Source organism: Pongo abelii, chromosome 1 (assembly GCF_028885655.2).
Source record: "Pongo abelii isolate AG06213 chromosome 1, NHGRI_mPonAbe1-v2.0_pri, whole genome shotgun sequence".
In the NCBI taxonomy this organism is placed as follows: Eukaryota; Metazoa; Chordata; class Mammalia; order Primates; family Hominidae; genus Pongo; species Pongo abelii.
Window position 1 is genome coordinate 202605118 of NC_071985.2, and position 20795 is coordinate 202625912.

Below are 20795 nucleotides of genomic sequence, written 5' to 3' on the forward strand. Positions count from 1 at the left end.
GGACTACAGGTGTGCACCACCATACGCAGCTAATTTTTGTGTTTTTTAGTAGAGACGGGGATCTTGCCATGTTGGCCATTCTGGTCTCGAACTCCTGACCTCAGGTGATTCACCTGCCTCAGCCTCCCAAAGTGCTGGGATTACAGGCGTGAGCCACCATGCTGGGCCCTGTTCCTTGAGTTTTAAATAAAGATTTACAAGTTTCTGTGAGGAATGAACTCTTAAAACATTTAAAGGACAAGAATGGTTTTGATCACCTGGGCATTCTTTGCAATATTATGTGGAGCATAAAACAAGTGAGACCCTCCTTAGGCTGACATTCTTTCTTCTGGAATACAAAAGAGTAGTTGCTTTTGCTTTGCACAAAATATGGGAGAAAAAAAATCAGAATTTTGATTGGAGAAAGGGTATAACCAATGGGGAAAGAAATTTTATTTGTAATCTTCAGACAGGATATTTTTTTTTTTTTGGAGACGGAGTCTCGCTCTGTTGCCCAGGCTGGAGTTCAGTGGCACGATCTCAGCTCACGGCACCCTCCCCCTCCTGGGTTCAAGCTATTCTCCTGCCTCAGCCTCCTGAGGAGCTAGGACTACAGGCACACACCACCACGCCTGGCCAATTTTTTTTTTTGTATTTTTAGTAAAGACAGGGTTTCGCCGTGTTAGCCAGGATGGTCTTGATCTCCTGACCTCGTGATGCTCCTGCCTCAGCCTCCCAAAGTGCTGGGATTATAGGCGTGAGCCACCGCACCCGGCCTTGCAGCGGGCAGGACATTTTTGAGATTAAAAGGAGAAAAATAAATTTAAAAATAATTCTTGAATTGTCCTTTGCATAGTTTACATTAATTTTCAGTATCCCCTCTGTGACCTGGTTTGACAGCTATTTTGCCTAGGTGTGATGTTTTTGAATACATTATTGAGAACCTGTTGTGCTAGGCACTCATCAACAATATTTCTAATCATCACAGCAACTTGAACGATATTTTCTTCATTAATAAAAAGAGAGTGAGGTTCAGGGCAGTTTAGTAAGATTTCCTAGGGCACTTCAAAGTTGTCCAGTTCAGTGCTTCCCAACCCTAATGCTTAGCGTCGATCGGGGCTCCTTTCCCATTTTTTACCCTGATCCCCGCCCTCCCCCAGATGCCCTTAGGGTAGTAAGTGGTACACCAGGAAGACTGCTACTTACAACTGTTCATTTTCCAGGCAACTTAGGTATCTGTGCAATTACATACCAGACAAATGTGTTTTTTGTCTCAATCTTGTTTAATTAGTAAACAACAAATTAGGTCCTTAAGAGCAAAGTATATGGCAAACTGCTTTGGTCCAGGCAGTAACCCATGTCCATGAGATAGATTATAGAGCCACTTAAAGGTAGATGAAAATTATGCTGAGAAACCCAGAAATTAGATTTGGGAAGCAGAAATTTATTTTAGTGAGAGCAGAGTTTAATTATTTTTCCATTATCATTGGATTATGGGTTAAATGGGAAAGTTAAACCTTTATTGTCAAGGAGAGGAAATGTTTTGTGCTTTCTGCTTTTTTATTGTGTTCCTTTGAGAAATTCAACTCTCCAGGTATTTTTGTGCTCAAAAATGGTGGTGAAATACTATCTCAAACATCTTAGTTTCCTGTGTAATAGCAGTTGAAAACATAATTAGAGGAAATAAGAGGGGGCATTTTAGTCAGTAAAGCTGATGACCAGAACCAAGAATGATAGAGTTCTGTGGAATTTTACTTTGTAAGCCTGGTCACTGGTGCTTTGATCTTATGCAAAACTGTACTGTGTCTTGCTTGAAGGGTACTTTGCATTTTTTTGTTGAAGCTAGTATAAACTTCTCATGTTGGCTTATGGCCAGCGATCCCTGTTTCTCTGAAGCATGGAGTGATTTGTGAAGTCACTTTAATGGCATTACCAAGTATTGTTAAAAAATTAATGGAGGTTAGGAGATTTTATTTCCCTTCCAGTAATGAAGGAATAGCTTTTCTGTCCTTCCAAAATCTTGGAATAGGTTAGTGTTGTGGTTGGGAAGTATTTTGGTTAATGGAGTCTCTGTGTATAAAGGAAGTGAATTTTGCCTCTGGCATTCCATAGCTGAGGTTCATAGCTGGTTCATGCTCCAGCTTGAGTAACTTTGTCTGGTAGTTAGTACACATATAGAGAGAAGTGTTTTAATAGTTGTAAATACTTTCTTTTTCAGTAAGAGTCCACTTAGTATTTAGCTAATAGGGTCACTGTTAGTTCCCTTCCCCCCTCCTTAAAAATCTTGGCATGGGTTAAGTGAGTAATTCTAGATATTTAAGTTGGGCCTCTATTGGATGGTTTGATCAGTGTCCCCACCCCTGCCCCCCACCTTGCCTTAGGCCTCTCTGTGACTTTTACCAAATATATAGCAGTGTTCTGACCACAGTTGTGTAGTTGGAACACTTTAATTAAAGACCTTCAGGGCACGTGAGCATCTTCAGTACCCTTGTCTAAAAGAAAGTGTTGACTGCTGTACTTTCATCCTTTATGAATTCTTTAAAAGCATCTATTATTTTTAATTTGCAGCAGCTCTTGCCAGGTAAAAAGTTTTGGGAAACAGATGAATCCAGCAAAGATGGACCAAAAGGAATATTCCTGGGTGATCAATGGCGAGACAGTGCCTGGGGAACATCAGGTAATCTAGATCTAGCATCTGTACTGTGATTTATGCCTGTCTTAGAGCTCCTTTCCTTAGCAATTGGCAAGTCATGAATTTTACATCAGTGACATAAGCATGTCAAGCAGTGTCCTCTCCTGTAGTATAATTGCCATTAAGGAGCTTATATGATGTAATTTATTAAAACATAATTAACACAAAATCATATCTTCAATATTTTTTGAAGTGCTAGCCACGGGGGAGTGGTCTTATTTGAAACGACCATAATTTCAGCTGTAACATTTTGTTCTGTACTGCTGTCAGCATACTTGGAATTAGAAAATCCACACCTGCCATTTGAAGTTCATGTTTCTTTTTCTCCCCTTGCCCTTGTGTACCGTGTATGGAATGATCTATCTTTAAACGTGATTGGGACCAAATCAAGTCACTGGGCATGGACATTCTCCTGGCATACTACCCCTGAAGAGGGATGGGGAGAACTTACAGAGGCAGACACACTGACAGCAGAAAAAGTGACATGATAGGGAGGAAGGAGACAGAAAACCCAAAACCCAATGTCATGTATTACAGTACAACGTAAGCATGGAACCTCGTGATGACAGTAAATTATCAGAAAATAATAAATTATATTGTTTTTAAAAAGGGCAGTAAAATCATATTTTGTTTTAGTAATACTAATAAAATATATTAAAAAAGAAATCCTTTTACTTATAAAGGGTTAAAAATTTTATCCACTCAGCTAGATAAACCAGATAAGCTAGATAAACTGTTGTATTCCTCTGCTATCCTGGATAAATGAGGAGTGTGTTCCATTTCCTTAGCTTATGTTGAATATCATACAGTGAGAGACACGATAGGAGGTTTTGGCTCAACTGACCATGGCAAGTTTCCTGATTCCATTGGTTTATCCATGAGACATCACTCATAATTTGTTTGAGCCTCTGGCTGCACTGTATCATGCTTGTGTATCTTTTTTGTAGATCATTCAGTTTCCCAGCCAATCATGGTGCAGAGAAGACCTGGTCAGAGTTTCCATGTGAACAGTGAGGTCAATTCTGTACTGTCCCCACGATCGGAGAGTGGGGGACTAGGCGTTAGCATGGTGGAGTATGTGTTGAGCTCATCCCCGGGCGATTCCTGTCTAAGAAAAGGAGGATTTGTAAGTTGGCTTGAGGAACTTGTTCCTATCTCTCTCTCTCTCTCTTTTTTTCCCCTAAAGCAGAACATGCCTGTTTAGTTTCCTTAGATGTTCACAGCATTAATTACAGGGTATTTTCAAACAACGTTTGTTGTAAATAGAACTCAGCAAACATAGTAGGAGATGTAAACTCAACTTCTAAAAACTAAAGTAATAATGTTTTGGTCGGGGGGGACACATTGATAGTATTGTGAGATAAGAACTGAAATCTAGATCAAAGTTCATTGGTCTATCAGAAAACACCATTTTTACTTTAAAGTAAAAACAAAAGGGGGGTGGTGAAGGAATTAAAAAAATAAAGCTGATGCTGGGATGTTAACAGGGAATTCCAGATTTGAGAGCAGTGATTTGCCAATACCTGAGAAACCTTAATATAGATCAGATTATAGGGCTATTCTTGTTTTGTTAGCTACGATTTAATTATAGAATCCTCTTTGGCCCTCCTTGAACGGCTTTGTTTCTCACACCTGGCCTATCAAGAAATTAGGGATTCTGTTAATTCTTTCTTATGTTTTTTTTGATTCATTGTCACTGACCTCTCTGATGCTAAATTGTAGTCAAATAAGTCTCTGTGTCTATAGCCTCTTTCTTTTTAAGTCTTAAGCATTTTTCTGTGAGCATCTGTGATAGCCTTTCTCGAAACAATTTCTTTCTTTATCATTAACTTTCTAGATCGGGAAGTGTTAAGATGTATTTCCATTTGAGTCTTCCTCATTTTGAATTCTGCGACTGTTGTCATATTCCAGGTCACAGACAGGAAGGCCATGAGAGGCACATGAATCCATCTTCCCTCCCTTTCTCCTGTCTAAACTTGTTTTGTACTTTTTCAAAGACATTTCTCCCTGCAGTCATTTTGGGCTGATACCACCTGATAGCAGTCATTTAAGAGATTTTAATGTAATTTGTGGGAAAGAACAGCAGAAGAACCTTCTTTCCCACAAATTAAGAATTAATATTATAACTGTCTTTCTTTAACAGCATTTGTTGCTCAGTATTTCTTAGTGTTATACATCTTTTGCTGGGTATCAGAGGCTTGGTCCTGTTTTCCCTATTCCATGTTAAATTTTGTTAGAGTAACAGTGGTTCATTTTTGGTGCAGCTTCCTCAAGTGTCAAGTACAGTTCTTAAGTACTAGCTATTCTAAAGCTGACCTGATTGCTTTTCGGTGTTTTGACCCTGCAGAGACCTAGGTCAGGTTTAGTAGCTTGTGAATCAGATAGGAGATGGTTCCTTTTATTTGAGCCTTCCCAAGGGGCTGCTTGGGAAGAACAAGATCTACCCTTTGGATGTGGGTTACTTCTCTTTCTTCACCCTATCCCCAGCTCACCTCTTTTTTTGTCCTCACTCTTTCCTCATCTTATGAGCACAAATTCCTCAGCAGAAATTAGTGTTGTGCGTCAGTAGGTTGCTAGTGTGGTGAACTGGAACCTGTGACTCTAGCTGTGAATTCTTTGTCATGTGTGTGATCAGTTTCTAATTCTTGGGCACTAACCAGGAGGCATGTGCCTGCTACTGTGAAGCTTGTAGGAGGCAGAAAAATAGTTGGAATTAGGAGGAAGATACATGGTGGGATTGAATCATTTTGCCACATTTTTCTCTCTTTAAACAATCATCTCACTAGACAGTTATTTTGATGACAAAAGCTGTATCATTTGTCCTGGGAGACTGGTGATTTACCTCTTTTACAAAAGGATTGTGACAGAGGAGGTTAAGACTTCAGGCTAGATAGATGGGGTCAGAAGATTGGACTTTAACCATCAAGATAATTTACTGAGCTTCTGAGGTATGCATAAAGATAAATGAAAATTCTGAGGTATGCATAAAGATAAATGAAAATTCTCCAAATCTGTGTTCCAGCTTCTTTTACAAGGAAGATTGTGGGTAATGGAATATTATCCCATAGTTTGACTTAGATTGCATCTATAGAGTGATACAAGAGGACTGATCTAGTGACATCAAGCCACTTGTTGGCGTATACAGTCTTCTGGTGGATGGAGACCTGTGGTTCAGTGAACTGATTATCTTTATTATTGTTATTATTATTGAGATGGAGTTTCACTCTTGTCTCCCAGAATGGAGTGCAATGGCACGATCTTGGCTCATCGCAACCTTCACTTCCAGGGTTCAAGCGATTCTCCTGCCTTAGCCTCCTGAGTAGCTGAGATTACAGGTGCCTGCCGCCATGCCCAGCTAATTTTTGTATTTTTAGTAGAGACCCGGTTTCCCCGTGTTGTCCAGGCTGGTCTCAAACTCCTGATCTCAGGTGATCTTCCCACCTCGGCCTCACAAAGTGCTGGGATTACAAGCGTGAGCCACCGCGCCCAGCCAGTGAACTGATTATCAGCTTTGTGGTTGTATCCTCTTGATTTTATACCTAACTTGACTTTGCTCTGCCTGTTGGTCAGGATGACACCTGACCAAAGCTCTTTTTGTGGAAGCCTGAATCACTTTATTTTTGTCATAGTATGCATGCATCTTCTTGAGGAAAGTGAGCCTTTTCTTTTAAAATCTAGTCTGTCATTTAAAGTGTTGAATTCAGAGAACCAGGAAGATAGGATTTCTGCTTCTTGTAGATAATTGTTCTAAAGGAGGAGTGGTACTTGGTAGTGTATGGGGTCAGGGCATCCAGGTATTTTTACTTTTGGGGTAGCTGTATCAACATTAACTCCAGTAAGCCTCACTTTAATCCTGAGAGCTGAAAACAACATCTCCGATGGTATAGTGATTGTAGACCTCAAAGCAAGTAACTAAGAAGTTATTCTTACACACTGACAACAGATAATCAAGACTTCAACTTTTCAGGTAAAGGTGGTTCAGAACTAAAATAAATCTCTATATAGTGGTTTACCATTTTCAGTGAACTTTCCTGATTACAGCTAGATTGAAGCTGTTTAGCTCATTGTCTAGCTTGAATTCATTTTGATTGTACAAATGGTCTCAGTTTAGTGGTTTTGGCTTCTGTGATGAGAATACATTCCGGCTAACAAGAAGAATCTGGCGACCATATTTTGTTCTGAGCATTCACTGTAAATTTTTGGTGGTATTCCACATAGGAATCTCAAACTTTAGGAGAGCAGCTTTCAGAATAATAGAGCTCAAAAATATCAGTCAAGTCTTTTATTTTTCTTTTCTTTCGTATCCTTTGTTTTATTTATTCTTGGAGTAGAACAGGTGCTCGCCCCACAGCCCCCCATGGTTCAGGGTGGTTACAAAATCAGATGTAATTATTGTATTTTTGAGGCCCGTGGGTGAGATTGTCATCTAAGGACCCTGCTCTCTGGAATACCAGCTGATCTTTTTCAAATATGTGGAAGCCTAGCCAGCCAAAAAGTGGATCATGATTTCTACCTTGCTGGTTTATGGTGTCCAGGGAAATGAGAAGACCACTCTAAACTTTGATTAGGGTAATGACCACCTTAACCTCACAGAAGAAAGATTTTTAGAAAAAATATATTGGGAAGGTCTTTCTGTTTGTTCTATAGAGAGTATCTGCTTTTTGATCTGGAGGATGTGTACACATTCGTAGTATACATCTATTTGGGCTGTGAAACTTGTTTGTCTAGGTTTCACTGCATTTACTTTGAGGTAACCAGTGCTACTTAACTTTCATAGGTTTTGTTTGAAAACTTCCGTACAATGTAATGCAGATAGAAATCAGGGGTTTGAGTTTCAAATGGACCTTAATTCATTTGCAAAATGAGGATAATCAAAACTCAACAAAGTCTAATTCATACAGCTGTGTAGCATATGTGAAAATGCTTTGTAAACATTAGAAGTCTTAACTACCAAAGTCAGTGGGCCAACAACATTAGCATCACCTGGGAGCTTATCAGAAACGCGGAATCTCAGATCGTATCTCAGAGTGAATGAATCAAAATCTGCATTTTGACAAGACTACCCAGATGATTTGTATGCACATTAAAGTTTGATAAGCACTGCTATCATATGCGTATCTCAGAAAACTCAGCTGGACAAAGAGTCTAATGATTAGAGCCTTAAAAGTTTCCTGGGGGAAAAAACATAGTATGTCTAGCAATTTTTAAGCCTTGGTGGGGAGGGCCGGTGAGGGCACTGTGAAAAAGGCAATGGGGAAAAAATGTGAAAATTGGATGAAGTATTTTTTTTTAAAAGACAACTGTACTTTCATGAATTTCCTTGTTTAGTCCTTGGAACAACACTTTGAGGTAGATACTATTGTCTCTATTAATTTATAGATGAGAAAAATGAGTCTTAGAGGAGAAATGGGCTGAATTCAAACTTTGTTCTAATTTCAATTTTTAGCTATATTGCTTTCAACTGTGCCATACTGGCATTGTTTGTGAGTAGGAATCCTCAACAAAGGATCAGATTTAATATGTTAAATTAAGAAGTATTTCACATGGCTAGCAGTTTCAAATTTATAATTTTTAATATTTGAATTTTTTTTTTTTGAGACAGTCTCTTTCTGTCACCTGGGCTGGAATGCAGTGGTGTGATCTCAGCTCACTGCAACTTCTGCTTCCTGGGTTCAAGTGATTCTTGTGCCTCAGCCTCCCCAGTAGCTGGGACTACAGGAGTGCATGTGCCACCACACCCAGCTAATTTATTTATTTATTTATTTAATTTAATTTTTTTTTTTTTTTTTTTGAGATGGGGTCTTGCTCTCTCGCCCAGGCTGGAGTGCAGTGGCGCGATGTCGGCTCACTGCAAGCTCCGTCTTCCAGGTTCATGCCATTCTCCTGCCTCAACCTGCAGAGTAGCTGGGACTACAGGTGCCCACCACCATGCCCAGCTAATTTTTTTGCATTTTTAGTAGAGATGGGGTTTCACTGTGTTAGCCAGGATGGTCTCAATCTCCTGACCTCGTGATCCGCCCTCCTCGGCCTCCCAAAGTGCTGGGATTACAGGCGTGAGCCACCGTGCCCGGCCCACACCCAGCTAATTTATATTTGAAATTTTAAATTACCAGTAGAGCTTGACATTGTTGTACTTCAAAGGAATTAGACATTTCAGTTTTTTGGCATTTTGTGAAAATGGGTAAGTGTGTGCAGAAGAAACCAATGTTTTAGTTAACATTCTTAGAGTTTTTGGACTCAGTGTGTCAAGCAGATACAAAATACTTTGTAGAAAGAAGGGAGGAAAATGACTAATCCCATTAAATATGACTTCTGCTGTGTGAAGCTTTCTTTTAAAATCACTGCAGTAAGAGTAGTAAATAGATTTGAAATCTTCTGACTTCATTCAGAATTAATAGGTATATTAGGAAGTATTCCCCCCTTTATGTGAGTCTTTTGAGGAAGTTGAGCTATAAGTGCATGGATTCTGACCTCAACAATATATAGTTCTACCTACGTCTGCTTTTCTCCCAGTTCTTTGATATTTAGCAATTTCTCTGCCTCTCTGTAGGTCTGGGATCTCTCAGCACCCATCTTGGTTCCACTCTTGAGAGTTTGATTGGGCTTGGCCACTTGCAATTTGAGCATTTTACTGAAGTTTGTATTTGAGCACTATAGCTTTGGGTTAACATTCAGCTCAAGAAAGCCCATAATTAAAAGATGCTGTTAAGCCTTTTTCATTTATTCATTTAGCTGATAGACTTTTCCAGTACTGTATGTACTAGATAATATATAACAAGAAAGCACATCACAAACCATGCCTTTCTGATGCTTATGTTGCATTTAATTACCTTGGTTCTCAATTGTGGATACTTACCCGAGCTATTTGAGGAGAAGCTTTTCACAACATTTGCAGGAACCTCTACAGACCAATCAGATCAATCTCTGGTGCAGAGGGTGGGCCCAGCCACCTGTGAATTTAAAAAGATTGCGATGCTTAACCCTAATCATAGAACCACTGCTTTGTGAAAATGACAATGCCCCTGGGAGGGCCATATTGGCCATATACTTGTATTTGGATTTAAACCACTTAATTGGGACATTTAAGATTTTTATTCCTGATGTCATGTATAGTGTTACATAAGAAATACCATCCCAGTGCGTCTCTTTATTACTACTATTATATTACATTTGTGTAAAATGGCTTATCTTTATAAAACTTTTACACATGCATTATTTCATTGTTATTCATGAGTAAACAAAGTCTCAGAGATTAAATGACCTGTCCAAAGTCCTGTGACCAGTAAGTGTTAGCAGTTGAGATAGAATGTAGGTTCTGTGCACCCTGGTTCAGTACTTTTTTTTTTTTTTTTTGAGACAGAGTCATGCTCTGTCACCCAGGCTGGAGTGCAGCAGTGCGATCTTGGCTCACTGCAACCTCTGCCTCCTGGGTTCAAGCAATTCTCCTGCCTCAGCCTCCCGAGTAGCTGGGATTACAGGTGTGCACCACCACGTCTGGCTAATTTTTGTATTTTTAGTAGGGATGGGGTTTCACCACGTTGACCAGGCTGGTCTTGAACTCCTGACCTCAGGTGATCCGCCTGCCTCGGCCTCTCAAAGTGCTGGGATTACAGGCGTGAGCCACCACACCTGGCGGGTTCGGTATTTTTTAAAAGACTGGGCTAGGTGTTATGGCTCACACTTGTAATCACAGAGCTTTGGGAGACCAAGGCAGGAGGATCACTTGAAGCCAGGAGTTTGAATCTAGCCTGTGAAACATAGCAAGACCCCATCTCTACAAAAAATATAAAAATCAGCCAGGCATGGTGTGTGCATCTGTAGTCATAGCTGTTTGGGAGGCTAAGGTGGAAGGATCGTATGAGCCCTAGAGGTTAAGGCTGCAGTGAGTTATCACTGCAGTACTGCATTCTAGTCAGGGTGAAAGAGTAAGACCCTGTCTCAAAAAATAAAAAATAAAAAATCACACAGCTATGAGTAGTTTATCTTAAATATTTTTCAGAAGTGTAACATTTTCATAAAACTTAGCCTATTTATACCTTTCTTCTATTGTCTTTAGGGTCTTCATGTTTTTAAGAGACCATTTTAAGGATCTTGAACCTCATACTGCTGTCTATTAATGAAATAAAGACAGGGTCTCACTTTGTCCCCAGACTGGAGTGCATTGGCAGTGCATATTTTGTTCTGAGCATTCACTGTAAATTTTTGGTTGTATTCCCCATAGGAATCTCAAACTTCAGGAGAGCAGCTTTCAGAATAACAGGGGAGCTCAAAATATCAGTCTTTTATTTTTCTTTTCTTTTCGTATCCTTTATTTTATCTATTCTTGGAGTAGATCAAGTGCCCACCCCACAGCTCACTGCAGCTTTGAACCCCTGAGCTCAAGTGGTCTTCCTGCCTCAGCCTCCTGAGTAGCAAGGACTACAGGTGCATGCCACCTTGCCCAGCTAATTTTTTTTTTTAACTTTTTTTTTAAGAGATGGCATCTCCTCTGTGTTGCCCAGGCTTGTCTTGAACTCTAGGCCTCAACCTAGATTCTTCCGCTTCTGCCTCTCAAAGTGCTAGGATTACAGGCATGAGCCACTGCGTGCAGCTGATACTATCTCTTAATAACAGACTTTTGACAGAATGGTTTCCTATTTGTGCTTTTGTTTTTACTCAGAAGTCAGACTTCTGCCAGCCATTTTTATGGAGGGCCATTGTTGATTTCTTGAGTTTCTTTTTTCTTTTAAGTAAACTTTCTATTGAAATATGACCTATGTTCAGAGAAGTGTACGAGCCATAAATGTTCTTCTTGAATTTCTGCAAAATCAAAACACCTATATAACACCTTCCCAGATCAAGAATTAGAAACTTCCCTTGGGTTCCCCACTCTCTAAAAGTAGGAACCCACTATTTTGGTTAGGCATCAATAGCTTATTCAGAGTAGAAAACCAGGTATTTTGTAGGAATGGCCTGTACGAGATTGGTAAAATGCAACACATTGCAGGGAAATATTTGAAAATCTGGCCCGTGGCAGTATAACTGAGAATGTAAATTAGTGGCTGAAAGTGTAACTTAGCGGTCAAGATTTCAGGCTATGCTGGGCGTGGTGGTGCATGACGGTAATCTCTGCTACTGGGGAGGCTGAGGCAGGAGAATCACTTGAACCTGGGAGGTGGAGGTTTCAGTGACCTGAGATTGCACCACTGCACTCCATCCTGGGCAACAGAGCAAGATTCCGTCTTAAAAAACACCACCACCACCACAAGAGATTTCAGGCCAGTCAGCATGTAGATGAGCTGAGCAGGTTCTCAGTAAAGCCCTTGTGAAGAGCCCCTGAGGAAAGATAATGCAGAGCATTGATTTGACTAGTGCACATCCCCTGCAACCAGCTGTCTTGCTTGTTGTTGAAACTTCCTACTGCTGCTTTATCCTCCTTTCTTTCCTTTTTTTTTTTTTTTTTAAAAAAAAGACAAGAGTTTTACTCTTGTTGCCGAGGCTGGAGTGCAATGGTGTGATCTCGGCTCAGTGTAACCCCCGCCTCCTGGGTTCAAGCGATTGTCCAGCCTCAGCCTCCCGAGTAGCTGGGATTACAGGTGCTGCCTAATTTTTGTATTTTTCTTAGAGACAGGGTTTCACCATGTTAGCCAGGCTGGTCTCAAACTCCTGACCTCAAGTGATCCTGCTTTGCCCTTCCAAAGTGCTGGGATTATAGGTGTGAGCCACTGCGCCTGGCCCTTTCTTTCCATTTTTGCCTACAGACCTTTTGAACTCCTTTTGAGAAATTGGAGCTGAACTGTTTCTTCTGAGCCAGTGATTTGATTTGTAGACTGCGGAAGATGATGACTTAGGCGTGGCAGTGGGATGATTCTTGTAATATTCTTTTGCTGTTGACATTAATGGTTTCTGATTCAGGCAGAGTTGTCATCTAGACCGTATTACCACCTCCAGGACTCTTATTTAATGATGATAAGGACAACAGGAAGATCATTCTTATTTTAACAGTTCAGTTTTGCAGGATTTTTTTGTTCCTTTTAATTTTCTTCATCATATTTATTGAGCTTTTATCAGGCACTGCATTCAGTGCTACCTTTATAAAAATGAGTACACAGCTTTAGTCAGTTTTGCCTCTGCAGTATGGAGGAAGCTACTGCCTTTGGATATTTTGAAAGATCTTTTTGCCTTTAGAACCCTATCATATTCCTATCTCTGCTTTGAGGAATCTCAATGTGGTGCATAATTGGTTATCATTCAGTCCTTTTAAATCAATAACAGCCACATACTTTAAAGATTCTATTCTGAAGGGCACATCTCAATGGCCATCAAAGCTGTGATTTACTGTTTTGATGCCACATGAAGCTAAGTTGTATATCCTTTCTCAGTTCCTTGTCATATTTGTTCCTTTTTTATATTATCTTTTTCTGTATCACATTTGAACAGAGAATAACTTTAGAAGTAAAATGGGCTCTAAAGTAGTAGTTGAAAGGTTTAAGAATGTCAGCCTTTCTGGCCCAGTGATCTCTTAAGAGCATCTGTTGGTTTTGGATCTACAGGCCCGTCCACAGTCAGTCTATTTATAACCGAGTGTCTGCTGCTGTGTCCTCCATTGTTGATTTCTCCCCATTGACATTTGGTTTTGGTGACTGGAAATGCTTTGCAGCCACTCTCATCTTCTGTTGAGTGGATCTTGCCTTGTACCAGGAACTTGAACTTGGTCCATGTGCATTTCTCTTCCTTAAACCAGGAGTCAGTCGTGGGGAAAAGCAAGGCTGCTTCCCTCTAGTTTAAAAGAACAAAGGGTTAAACCCTTAACCCTTTGGTGTAAGGTTCTGCAAATCTCTCTGTACTATGTCAAGTCACTATACCAAATCTTTTCCTTTTGGAAATCAAGGTACATGTACTTTATATGTCCAGGGCTTAACTTGGGATGTTGGTAAGAGGAGATAGACACTTCAGAGAGAAATTCTCTTGTATCAAATGCTTCAATTTAACATACTCCCACTTAGAGATCTCATGAATAATCTTTGTTACCGGTAGATGGTAGAAGATAGTTATTAGAATACTTTTGGTGAAAGAATCTCAGAGTTAACTTGTTTTGAGGCATTAAAAAATTTAAGGGTCATCGGTGAATTGTTGATGCATACCTGTGAGGCTTATAGGGTAGAGTTGGGAGGTGATGTAAATTGACAGGGCATATATCCCAAGATCAGATACAGAATAATTGAGTTGATGTGATGTCAGACCACACTTGGCTCAATATTTAGAAGTAAGGGAGGAATTTACATAGTGCAGTGGAGAAGTATGAAATTCTTTTTACAGGCTTAATAATTTTTTTTTCTATGCTATTAGTTATCATACGTGGGGCTTATTAAGAGTCATGCTATTATATAGAGTTAGGTTTGGGAGTAGAGAACTTGACCAAGAGCTACAAAGTTATGGCTGGGCTTTGGGTAGGAAGATAAAAAAGGAAGGAAGAAAATGGGTTGGTGGGACATTGGATATAGTAAGACTGTTCTGAACTCTGTAACATAAATGTATGTCTGTCTCCCTCATTTGGCAAGACCTTCTGCAGTGTTCCTGCCTCTGTGTTGTTTGTTAATTAGATTGTAATGTGTGAAAGGGCACAACACTATCCTCTTCTGAGTAGCATCTAGTGTAGTCTGGTGCCCACAACGGTTGCCCGTTATTATTAGTTGATGACGATTAGTGAAGCTGAAGCTATTTTTTAAACAGGGCCCAAGGGATGCAGACAGTGATGAAAACGACAAAGGTGAAAAGAAGAACAAGGGTACGTTTGATGGAGATAAGCTAGGAGATTTGAAGGAGGAGGGTGATGTGATGGACAAGACCAATGGTTTACCAGTGCAGAATGGGATTGATGCAGACGTCAAAGATTTTAGGTTTGTATGTTTTACACTTCTGATTTTTGAATGTGGGCTATGGGATTTTGTTTGTTTTGATTTAGTTTTACTTTGATTTTCGTTTTCTTCCCCTCCTCATGTTTTCTTTTTAAGAATCCAATCTAGTGTAGGCTATGCTACAAAGGTTGTAAATTAACTGGTGAGGTGGAATTTTCTAAAAGTTGTCAATGCCTGAAGTGTTGCCAAAATGGTAGATTTTCCATTTGCATAGAACTTTAAAATTTGAAGAAAGATTCCAGAGAAGACTATTTCAGTGATTCTCAGATATTAAAATCACCTAGGATAGATGCCTTGGGACCTTTCTTAAGTTTCTCCCAAATTACTGTATTAGAGAGCTATGGTTACTAATGGAGTATGTCATATCCCTCTGGTGGTTTAGAGGGAAAAACAGTTGAGAACTTGTGTATTATCTCATTTGAGTCTCATGAGCTCCTTCTGAGGTAGGTGGACCAGGTATCATTTTCCTCATTTTGAAGAACCAGAGATGCAGCTTGAATGATTTGTTCTTAATCATATCTCTTCTGCAGATGCCTCTCATTCCATCTCTGGTCACGATTAATTTACAGGTTTTACACTATTATTTAAGTTACACAGTATTAAAATAATGTATATTTATCTCCCACAGTTGGCACGTATTCTTGAAAAATCTATAAAAATCCTTGTCCAGTTATATACTGGTAGAGGATTTTTTTTTTTTAAATCTCCAGTGCGATAGTACAGGTAGAGAATTTAATTTTGAGTAATTTTAATATCAGTGTAAAGCTAATGTGTGTGCATGCACACACACACACCCCTCTGTTTATTCTAATGTCTGCCAAAGTCAAAATGAAAATGTATTTTGGACCATCGTTGTAGGACAAGTGTCAGTTGTTTTGTATTCCTAATCTAATTATCATTAATCTTGCACATGTAAATAATTGCAGTCTTAAAGTTTTTAAAAATTATTTTTATTTATTTATTTTTTGGAGACAGGGTCTCACTCTGTTACCCAGGCTGGAGTGCAGTGACACGAAGTTAGCTCACTGCAGCCACCACCTCCTGAGTTCAAGCAATCTTCCCACCTCAGCCTCCCAAGTAGCTGGGACTAAAGCCGCGCACCACCATGCCCGGCTAATTTTTATATCTTTTGTAGAGATGGGGTTTTGCCATGTTGCTAGGCTGGTCTTGAACTCCTGAGCTCAAGTGGTCTGCCTGCCTTGGCCTCCCAAAGTGCTGAGATTACAGGCATGAGCCACCATGCCCGGCCTGAATTACAATCTTTGAAAGAAATTTAAGGCACAGGGTAATAAATACTTACCTAAGGTCTTTCAGATGAGTTCAGGTGTTCTCTCCACCTTGAATATCCAGCAGCCTGTAGCAGTATTTTGTTGTATTTAAATGGGGGCTGGTGGTAGTGGTGGTGAGTGTGTGAGTGAGAGAAAGAAAGAGAAGGAACCAGAATAATACCTTTAATATGTACCAGCTACTGGACTACAGGATTTTCTGGGGTAGGGAGTTGGAGGTGGAGAAGAAGGGCATTGAATGTTGCCACAGGCTACACTCTTCTGTTAATATAATATTATATATTAGTCTGATTTTGGATCATATAATCCTGATGTCCTTTTATATAAGGTGATGGTAGACCCTGGGTTACCCAGAACCTTGTGTCCCACAATAATTATCAATAGTTCCCCCCCCCCCTTTTTTTTTAATCTTAGGCATGTCCTGGTTTGGATGATAAATTACATCTTCCCATTACTTTTAAGTCTTAGAATTGTCTCCTTAACAGGGGCATATCCTAGATAATGAGTTCATCTTGTACTACTTTGGAATAGTCTGCGTATTTCGGTTTCTTAGAAAGGGGAGTTAGTTTTAGTATTGGTCAGTAATACCAACGATATGTAAAAACTTTTTTCATTTTGTTTCTTTCCTCACAAATATGCCAGGAACATAAAAACTTTTTAGAGTCACTGAGTTGTGGAATTTTCCCCAGAAACTTTTTCCATTGTCTCTGTATTTAAAGGGTAGATAGAGTAGATGTTGCATTTTGATGCATTTTGGGATCTGCTTTCATGGTTGCTATAGACAGTGATTTTTCCACTTTATTTCAGTTTTCCTCAAACCTGGCCCCCTTGTTGAAGGGATGTAAATTAATAGCAATTAATGTGAATTTAAGGGGTGAGTTACATGGAATTGCCGGCAATAGAAGCATCAATTTAGAAGACGTAACCCTGTAAGCCCTATAAAGTATCTCTGGTTGTTTTATAGAAATAGTTTTAAATACTGTTGATAATGAGCTATGTTGAGGACGTTGTCCTTAAACTTGGGTTGCTATAGTCCCTCCCCACTGAAAATAAGGTTTAATGCCCTTTACTTTCTCTGTTTAGCCGTACCCCTGGTAATTGCCAGAACTCTGCTAATGAAGTGGATCTTCTGGGTCCAAACCAGAATGGTTCTGAGGGCTTAGCCCAGCTGACCAGCACCAATGGTGCCAAGCCTGTGGAGGATTTCTCCAACATGGAGTCCCAGAGTGTCCCCTTGGACCCCATGGAACATGTGGGCATGGAGCCTCTTCAGTTTGATTATTCAGGCACGCAGGTACCTGTGGACTCAGCAGCAGCAACTGTGGGACTTTTTGACTACAATTCTCAACAACAGGTACTGTGTGTGTCTCTGTCACCCTCTCTACTCTCCCTCCAGCCAGCACGTTGTTCACGTAATTAAGGATGGGGGGATGGGGGAGGTGGTGGCATTGTTTCAGGCTATCCATAGCTAGCCCTTATGAACCTGTTAGTGATGTAGATTTACAGAGTCCCCTCATAAAGCTGGTCCCTATGCTGAGGTCACTGGCAAGAGGCCACCCTGCTCTGTATGTACTTCCTTTGGTTCTTCTCTCTCCTCAGCAGCTGGGGAGTAGATGAGGTAGTGTTGCCCCTTGTAACACAACCCTCTTGGGTGCTAAATTAATCTCTGAAGATTTATGTGGTTGTGATGCTGTTGGTTTGTTTTGTTTTTAAAATAGTAAACTCTACTGTCCACCGCTGTCAGGAGTGTAGTGCCAGGTCATCTTACCAGTTGTGTCTTACAGTTAAACAAGTTACTCCAGATAACATAGATAAGGATTTGGCATCTTTCAAAAGTATTAGAATGCGATCAGAGGAAACCACACACACAAATCATTCAACTTAAAATCTACCATGAAATTGCTTGGCTCTTTTTCTTTTTTTAAATTCATGAGTCCCTGAAGATGTTGTATGTATACCTTCTGTTTTTGAAGACATGTAGGACTACCTCTAGGGTTAACTGATCTCTGTGTTTATTTATTTATTTTTTAAATAAAGGTCAGTTGTCTGAACTACAAAAGATGGGCTTAGTTTCCCAATCTTGTTAAGTTCTCCCTTGTGGCGGAAGCAGTTTGATTGACCGTGAATTTCTGTTACTCTTTAGTAGTTTTGTAATAGATCGTTAATACAGACTTCTAGGTTTGAAAGGTTAGCATCTCATTTTGAAGTTTAGAAATTCTATGTAGGGAAATTAGCTTATGGTCTTTGGAGATTAGTTATGCCATGTTGTACCTTTAGTTATTGTCATAAATGGCTGATACAAAATGAATTTTGATTCATAGAGTAAAAAGTTAAACATGTGAAGTTTCCCTTTAAGTCTCCTGTGTGGTTTATGAACAATAAATACCTTTAAGGGATTGTGTGAATGTGCATATTCATATAAGGTTAAATTAACAAAATATCTTTCAGAGAGAGTAAACTAAAAGTATACACTCTTCTCCGTGCAGTTCTTAGTAGATATGGCTGCCTCCCTATATGAATTGACTTTCTGTGCTTTTTTCTCTTCTTTATGTCCATTTTTGGTTCTTAGCTCCCATTCCCAGTGTAGTACAATCTAACCCTTTCTGTGTTTTTTAAGAAGAGTTTGTCTCAGATTTCTAATGAACAAAAATATATGGTTCTCTCTCTTTTTTTTTTAAACTGTTCTTTACTTCATAATCAGAGTTGATATTCTTTTTTGGTTTATTGATCTTTGGTTTCAAAATAATTTTACCAGTTTTTGGAGACTGGACAATTATTAGAACTTGAACAGAAATGTACTTCTATGTACCCACAAGTAGTTAGCATGATTACATCATAGCTACCACTTATTCAAAAATATAAAACCAAGGGTGCCCTCACCATATGTCTCAGCAGTTTTTGAAAGTAAACATTATTTTGAAAGTTAATCTCATGTTGGATTCAGGTTTCCTATGCATGTCTTGGTTGCTGCAACATAGGGGCATTTTTACACAGATACACCGCTGTCATGATGTGAGTGTTGTTTTATCTCATGGGCCATAATTCTTTTCTGAGTAGTTTGTTTTAGACATTCTTGTACCGGGGGCCCTAATAGCATACCTGGGAACCACTGGCGTAAGCCTCCTAGTATCTTTAAGACCCTCAATCCCTCAGTGTTCCTGTATAAGAGCTAGTAGTTGTCAAGAAGGAAGGATTCCTTTTCTATTGGAAATTGGTGTTTGTTTCTTACATTTTATCCCTTATCCTTTTAGTTTTCATTACATTTTATTCCACTTTTCATTTCTAATTTACATCCACCTCATTTGTCAAGGTTCAGTACTGTCACCTTCCTTAGTCTCCAAACCAAAAAGCTGTCATGTCTGCCTCCCTTGAACTCCATAGCATTTTGTGTTTCCTTTAAGAGAAGGTATTACCATGTTTTGTCTTGTGTTGTGATTACTTGTCTAACAGTCCTTGCCAGATTGTAAGCTCCTTGAGGGCAAAGACTGAACCTTATTCCATTTTCTCTGCATTGCTTTAGCAGAACAAGCTTTCAGGGGACTTTCCCTCATCCCTATTATAATATCTCAGTGCATCCTCTGTACATAATATGCTTCCCAAAATTAAAATTTGAAACTAGCCTTTCAGGAAGTCTGGAGGCTACTCTTTGAGAACTACCGTGTTTTCTAATGTGTGTCATTTGGATCCAGCTTACCCCTTATATACAAATAACTATACTGTATAATATCCAGGAAAGCTAGTTCTTGGATCAGAACTTAATATTTTAAAGCTCACTCTGTTGTCATCTGATGAGAAGCCATGGTCTCTCTCATGAGAAAAATGTACATAATTCTCTGACACTCAGTTTTGTAGATAGCTTCAGGGAGACCACAGATTTGTGTTCTACAGATACAACCTTCTGTTCATTTCTTTTGTTCTTTGTAGCCAACCATATCTTTCATGAATAGAGTAAGATTCCCTTTCCTCTTCTTGATTTGCTCTCAGGTTAGTCATTGTAACTCATTTTATCATTTAAGTTGTGCATGGAAGTACTCGATGACAAGTGATGAGACCATTTATGCCCATATCCTTGGAACCCTACAACTATGGAGAGTGTACTCTGGTCTCTTGGGAAGGGAAGGACTTGTGGAAGAGGTGGTTCTTTTTTTTTTTTTTTGAGACGGAGTCTCACTCTGTTGCCCAGGCTGGAGTGCAGTGGTACGTACGATCTTGGCTCACTGCAACTTCCGCCTCCCGAGTTCAAGCGATTCTCCTGCCTCAGCCTCCCGAGTAGCTGGGACCACAGACACCCACCACCGTGCCTGGCTGATTTTTGTAGTTTTGACAGAGATGGGGTTTCGCCTTATTGGCCAGGCTGGTTTCGAACTCCTGACCTCAGGTGATCTGCCCTCCTTGGCCTCCCAAAGTGCTGAGATTACAGGCATGAGCCACCGCACCTGGCCTAAACTAAACTACCTAACTAAAGAGGTAGTTCTTTAGCTGTGCCTTGAAAGACTTGTTTATATAGGAAGAAAATGAGAATTCTAGTGGAGGAAATAGTAAAACAGATATGTGTTCAGTAGATAATGTAGAAGTAGTCAGTCTGGTTGGTGGTTTAGGTTGAAGAAAAATAACTAGAGAGGTTGAAGAGAGAGTGTTGTGAGTCTTATGCTGTGTTGCCTGTAGGAAATGAGAAGACACTTTAAAGCAGGAATTACTTAATTATTATAGTTTAGTTTTTTGTGGTTAGTGTGAGTTTAGCAGCAGTTTGAGACATTCTCTTACTCTTATTATTCAGTTAACTGTTGACTGTTGTGTCCTTCTAGGAACCTTGGGTTCTGAATGAAACAGTAGTGGAACATTTGGGGAACTAAGTGCTAAATTAATGGGTTCTGAATCCTATCAGACAAGGGGAGGGCTCAATGAGGACAAAGGTTGCATGCAACTGACTTGAAGGACAGG

At 39.7% G+C, this 20795-nt stretch overlaps 1 protein-coding gene across 1 annotated transcript in view; it reads left to right on the forward strand.

Moving 5' to 3' along the window:
* The window catches only part of PUM1 (pumilio RNA binding family member 1), a gene marked incomplete at its 5' end in the record, with an annotated part of 132180 nt that overhangs the window by 55762 nt on the left and 55623 nt on the right, over window positions 1-20795 (forward strand). The window contains 4 exon segments of the mRNA NM_001134123.1: window positions 2548-2656; window positions 3619-3797; window positions 14384-14550; window positions 16938-17208. Coding sequence (NP_001127595.1) covers window positions 2548-2656; window positions 3619-3797; window positions 14384-14550; window positions 16938-17208 — 726 coding nt within the window.